The sequence below is a fragment of the Sphaeramia orbicularis genome, unplaced genomic scaffold (assembly GCF_902148855.1).
Source record: "Sphaeramia orbicularis unplaced genomic scaffold, fSphaOr1.1, whole genome shotgun sequence".
Lineage (NCBI taxonomy): Eukaryota > Metazoa > Chordata > Actinopteri > Kurtiformes > Apogonidae > Sphaeramia > Sphaeramia orbicularis.
Genome location: NW_021941496.1, coordinates 30,001 through 36,587, shown reverse-complemented (window position 1 = coordinate 36,587; position 6,587 = coordinate 30,001). Strand labels below are relative to the sequence as shown.

Genomic DNA, 6,587 nt, shown 5'->3' with positions numbered 1-6,587 from the left:
AAAAATAGTCGTACATTTTTAGAAGTCGTCTAAGTTCTGTGTAATGATTTCAGACTTAAAGAAAGAATGAAGTAGAAGATGTGTGTGTGTGTGTGTGTTTGTGTGTGTGTGTGTGTGTGTGTGTGTGTTTGTGTGTGTGTGTGTGTGTGTGTGTGTGTGTGTGTGTGTGTGTGTAATTTTACTCCGGTGCTGGCACTGAACAACAGTGGTGGTCTACATGTGTGTGTGAGTGTTGAGTGAGTGCTACTTACACACACGCACACACACACACACACACACACACACACACACACACACAGACGTTTAAAGTCTGATATTTGTGGATTAAACCCAGACTAAATATGATGAAGAGCTCTGATTGGCTAACTGGTGTCCCCTTAAACTGTCAATCACACTCTTCTAATTTAACCCCCAGACTGTTTTATACGACATGTAACCATAGCAACAGCAGGTTAAAGGAAGAGTCTTAGATTATATTAAAATCATATTAAAATGGATAATGTTGCACCTATTTGATCAGTCCTAAACATAGATCTATTTCTATTAGTATGAAAAAAAAATCATAAAAATAGAGTAAAACATTGGTTTTGATTCTATATTTCTGCTTCTATAACAGTATAACTGTAGCGTAGATCATTTGTGTCCATGTCAGTCTGTGACTGTACTCAACTCCAAACTATAGAATATCTGACGTCTGCAGTGTTTGTCATTTAACCGTTAACATTTACAAATATAAGATTATTTGTGACGATAAGCGCCCACTTTCTATGTCACTATAAACCAAAAGAAAAAGAAAAGAGAAGGAGATGGATCCACAAATCCAGGAAACCAAACCTAGATCTGTGGATCCTGTTTGGTGTCAGCTAACATTCACTGATGCTGTATTTTTGGGTCCAGTCAGACCTGAAATGACCTATTGTTTTGGCTAACGGTCCTTCTTAGTGCAGCTCTTGGTTTCATGATCAGATCTTTCCTGGTTTTTGTCTCATTTTGTGATTGTGAACCTTGTGCTCCTACATGATTAGTAAACTAACTGAAACTGAGGCCAACCTAGTTTTACAAATACGGAGGAACTGGAGAATAAAGCTACGACGGAGTATTAGGACCACAGAAGAAAAGAAAAACACTGGGCACTACCAGAAGAAAGTCAGAAAATATGGAGATAAAACCTGGAATTTTTTGAGAATAAAGTCAAATACAAAAAGAATCACAATGTTCTGAGAATAAAGTCATAGTTATAAAAAGAACTCATAGTTTAACAAAAATGTCATTGGTTTATGAGATTAAAGTCGTCATATTCTGACAATAAATCCATAATATGATCAGAATAATGTGTTAATTTAAACCAGGTGGTGTAAATCTGCTAATTTCCCAGAATGCAGTGGTGCCCTGCTGGTCCACAGCAGTAGTATCTGTGTTGGATAAAGGACTGGATCTGAACTAGACTCAGTAAATCTGCTCAGTCCCAGTAGATCATGCATAGATTCACTGGGGTCAGTCCACGGTCTACTGGAAATGACCTTTGGATCAGCTGGTTCTGGTCCTAGTTTTGGACCCTTTGGATCAGCTGGTTCTGGGCCCTAGTTTTGGAGCCTTTGGATCAGCTGGTTCTGGGCCCTAGTTTTGGAGCCTTTGGATCAGCTGGTTCTGGGCCCTAGTTTTGGAGCCTTTGGATCAGCTGGTTCTGGGCCCTAGTTTTAGACCCTTTGGATCAGCTGGTTCTGGGCCCTAGTTTTAGACCCTTTGGATCAGCTGGTTCTGGGCCCTAGTTTTGGAGCCTTTGGATCAGCTGGTTCTGGGCCCTAGTTTTGGAGCCTTTGGATCAGCTGGTTCTGGGCCCTAGTTTTGGAGCCTTTGGATCAGCTGGTTCTGGGCCCTAGTTTTGGAGCCTTTGGATCAGCTGGTTCTGGGCCCTAGTTTTGGAGCCTTTGGATCAGCTGGTTCTGGGTCCTAGTTTTAGACCCTTTGGATCAGCTGGTTCTGGGCCCTAGTTTTGGAGCCTTTGGATCAGCTGGTTCTGGGCCCTAGTTTTGGAGCTTGGATCAGCTGGTTCTGGGCCCTAGTTTTGGAGCCTTTGGATCAGCTGGTTCTGGGTCCTAGTTTTAGACCCTTTGGATCAGCTGGTTCTGGGCCCTAGTTTTGGAGCCTTTGGATCAGCTGGTTCTGGGCCCTAGTTTTAGACCCTTTGGATCAGCTGGTTCTGGGCCCTAGTTTTGGAGCCTTTGGATCAGCTGGTTCTGGGCCCTAGTTTTGGAGCCTTTGGATCAGCTGGTTCTGGTCCTAGTTTTGGACCACTTGTTCTTTGGTAGCTGGTCCAGATCCATGTCCAGTCCAACTGTCCTTCATTTAATGTCAGATTTCCCATGGTCCTTTGCTCTGGCTGTGTTTACTGCTATACTCCATCATGTTGAGCAGGTTGGTTTAAGACACTCAGTCTGACTGAGAGGGGCGTGGCCTGGGGGGGGAGTGACGTATGTGCAGACCCTCTATAGATGTCTAAATGTTCCACTGGTAGAACCTGTCCAGTCCATGTATGCTCATGCACAGACAGTATTTCCAGTAGATCTGGTCGATCTGACACTAATATTCCTTTGGACTTAAACCCATTCTATCATTAATTCTACAGTTTCACGTTGGGTACAGTTACATGATGTTTTTTAAATCCGATTTATTTTTCCAGAAGAAATTAATCCAAAACTAAAGTATTTTCTCTTCTGTTTCCATGGAAATGTTAAACCCGAATAAAGGTTTACATGGGAAACGTTTCTTGGGTTCTGGCAGTCCTTCTGTTAGCTTAGCTTAGCCCTTCTGTTAGCTTAGCTTAGCATAGTGACTGCATTTCCATGGTCACACATATCCAGTTTTTTAAAGGTGATTTGTCGTCTTTTGTCAGTGATTTTGTCAAATCCGATTCTCTCTAATTATTTCTTCAGATCTGCGACTTCCTGCACTCATACAATCTGTGGACTGTTGTGTTGACGGAAGTTGGAAAATCTTTTTGTTGAAGGGATGCATGCGCTAAATTAGCTTTGCTTTAGTGTTTTAGCTTTGCATTAGTTTTTATTTCCCAGATGTTCTTCCTGCAGTAAGTCACATGACCATGATCTGAGCCTCAGTTTGTGATCATACTGACCCCAGCGGACTAAAGGAAGGATTAGGGAGAACTGAACTGACCAAAATCACTCCTAAAATACTACAAATCACCTCTAAAAGCCTGGCTACGTCTGAGCAGAGGAATGAAGCCATTCTGCTAAGCTAGGCTAAGCTAAGCTAACGTTAGGGCTGCAGTTCAAACTGTTTGTCCCACTTGTGGAACTCATTAGTTCAGGACAAATGAATGAATCCAAAGCCAGTGTTGAACTGTTCCTTCAGGGTTTTCCAGGCTGGTAGATCCCATCAGAATATTCCACTGGAACGCTTTGGGAAGACTAGACTGCAGTGCAGATTCTTCCACCAGCGCAGAATGTGTGCGTCATCGCCACAGGACAAGACACTGAGCATGTGCAGAATGGAAGGAATAAAGTCCAAACGGAATAAAGGCTTTACATGTCCAGGAAGAATTTAGAGCGCAGTTAAAAGAGGATTAAACCACTGACTTTAATCAGGTTTAAATTTAATCTGAACTTTTCTGTTTCAACTGAAATAAGGTGTTTACATGGACATCTGAAATAGGATCCAACCTTTAATCAGATTAAACCAGGAGGAACAGTTATCGTGGAAACGCACAGATTTTGACATACAGACACAAAAACATTTCAGAGTGGTTTGAAATGTAGGTGGAACCTCCATGTCCTCTCAGATTATCAGTTCTGTTCCAAATTGTAACTTTCTTTTTATTACTGGTGGTAATTTGTTTAATCATTGAAGAAGCAGTGACGTAAAGTCGTATGGAAATGAGGCCTTTTGTGTGGAGTTGTGTTGTCAGAATATAGTGTCATTTAATGTGTGTGTGTGTGTGTGTGTGTGTGTGTGTGTGTGTGTGTGTGTGTGCCATTAAAGCCATAATAGTACCAGTGACAGAAGTGCACACATGCACAGAACCAACAGATGATGGGACGTTCCCTTCATCACTGGACTACTGGACGGATTAGTGTGGACGGTTTCACTCTGTTTCTGTTTCTGTCCTGGTCTTTCTCTTTCCTCAACCTGTCATTTGTGTGTATTTGAGTGTGTATTTGTGTGTGTATTTGTGTGTATTAGTGTGGGAGCACTCTGGTTTATTCCTGTCTGGGGGTCCATGACTTACATGACTTAATGCATTAAGCAGAACCAGGAGGATATTTAGGGAGGGGGGGGACGGCCAGTTTGATTTAAAAAGATGTTCATGTGAGTCCTAGTTGTGGTTGTATTCTTCTTCTGTTTTCAGTCGTCTGCCTCTGCTCTGGTCTGTGTTTGTCCGACAGGAAAGAGTTTCACTCTGACCATCACAGTGTTCACCAACCCTCCTCAGGTGGCCACGTACCAGAGAGCCATTAAGATAACAGTGGACGGACCCAGAGAGCCGAGGCGTGAGTTACACACACACACACACACATGCAGGCACACACACACACACACCACACACACACACACACACACACACACACACACACACACACCACTACAACACAGACCTGCTAACAGGAGCTAATGTTAGCTAATGTTAGCTAAGGTAGCCTTTTGTTATTGTCAGCGTTTTAACATTCACACACATTTGACTGAAATGAATAGAAAAGCCACACATTAACAAAATGTTAAATATCCTTAAAATGACATTAAAAAAACAAAGTTGAATGTTGACATTAAACATTTCCATTAGCTTGAAACCGCTAGCATTGAAAGAAGTTTAAAGTAATTTAATAGTTTACAGAGTTAGCTGAAGTAAGGACATCGCTGATTGTGTTTCGAGCGAGAAATGGACTTTTGGTGCAAATTTGCAGAGATTATTTGTTTTAGTATGACAGGATGAAGAACATAGAAGGAGGTTTAATTTGAAACAGCAAAGGGTTCAGACTACTGTGAAGAAAATGTGTGTTTGTGTTGTGGGCGTCAGAATGTGGAATTCTTTAGCAATGGAAGAGAAGAGCTGCACAAATATTTTTCAGTTTAAGAAGTTGTATAAGGAAAGAATAGAGAAGCTTTATAAAAGCATGAAATGAAATAATTTAACTTCTGGATTCTGGTTTTGGTTTATTTGCATTGGCTATCGTGTAAACTGTTTACTGTAATAACTGTAACGGCAACCTGTCTGATGGAAGCAGATGTTTAAAGAAAGGGGCAGGTATCATAAGTTTTCTTCATCCTGTTCCCTTCCAATCATTTAGATTGGAATGAATGAATAAAATGAAAATGAAATGAAAAAAGTATTGAATGTAACATTAGCTAGAGCTAGCTAACATTAGCTAAAAAATCTGTAAAGGTAGTTAAACCTGGAAGATGATTAAAGATAGACAGACAGACAGATAGATAGATAGATAGATAGATAGATAGATAGATAGATAGATAGATAGATAGATTCATTTTGTTTATTTTATTGATCACTTTGGCTGTTTTTCTTCATCTTGTTGCTTTTATTTATTTACTTTTCAACTTCCTTTTGGTTCATTTTTGGCTAATTTTTTTCCATTTTATTTCGGATTTCATAAAGTTTTTATTCATTTTTGTTATTTTTATTTATTATTTAGTATATATAAACCCATGAAGCTTCTGAACATCCAAATGGGTCATATCTGATGACCATGAAAAGACGACAAACTGTATTTTACCTGAAATATTTCAACATATTAATTGGTTTATTGGTTTTGAAGTTCTTAAACCTTTTAGAGATGGTTTTGTTTGCCAGTGTCTGTTTGGGTCTTTATGGGTTAATTTGGACTTATTTTTTGAGCAACCCTTCCAGTAACCCTTTCAAACCCTTTAACCCACAGGTGTTAAACCTGCGGCCCGTGGGCCCAAACCAGCCCACCAAAGGGTCCGATCTGACCAAAAATGACAGTGAAGACGTTAACAGTCAAGGGTGTTGAACTGGTTCAGGGGACACATACAAACACAGACCATCTGGGATCTTAAGTAAAATAACAGCAAAATAACATTAAATTATGAGAATATTTAGATTAATAAACTACCCTTTAACAATCAAATGTGAATAACTGGAACAAATATGAACAACCTCAAATGTCTAAAGAAAATTAAGTGCAATTTTAACAATATTCTAACTAAATTCTAGCTGAATGTTTTGTGCCTTTGTTGATCCGATCTGTAACACACACGTATAAAAGACAAGTTGAGGTATAATATTGTTAAAATTCCACTTATTTTTCTTAAGAAATGTCATTTTTTTCAGATTTTTCACATCTTTTTTTGTTTGGATAGTTTGTAAATGTATATATTTTTATAATTTAATATTATTTTTTTGCACTAAAACAAAGAGAAACACTTGGAGTTGTCATTATTTACAGGTTATTATTCTATTATTTACTGCAGATCAAATTGGGCTGAATGTGGAACCTGAAAGACAGTGAGTTTTTCTGTCCTGCTTTAATATTTGAATGTTTCTGCAACAGAAGGTACATTGTGCCTATTATTTTATTTTGTTTGTTGTTTTTTTT

At 39.3% G+C, this 6,587-nt stretch overlaps 1 protein-coding gene across 1 annotated transcript in view; it reads left to right on the top strand.

Annotated features, from left to right (window-relative positions):
* Nucleotides 1-4,366: 4,366 nt before the first annotated feature.
* Nucleotides 4,367-6,587, top strand: part of LOC115415970 (runt-related transcription factor 1-like) — a gene marked incomplete at its 5' end in the record, with an annotated part of 17,296 nt that continues 15,075 nt past the window's right edge. Inside the window, one exon of the mRNA XM_030129650.1 lies at nucleotides 4,367-4,508. Within this exon, the coding sequence (XP_029985510.1) occupies nucleotides 4,367-4,508 (142 nt within the window). The remainder of the gene's footprint in view (nucleotides 4,509-6,587) is intronic.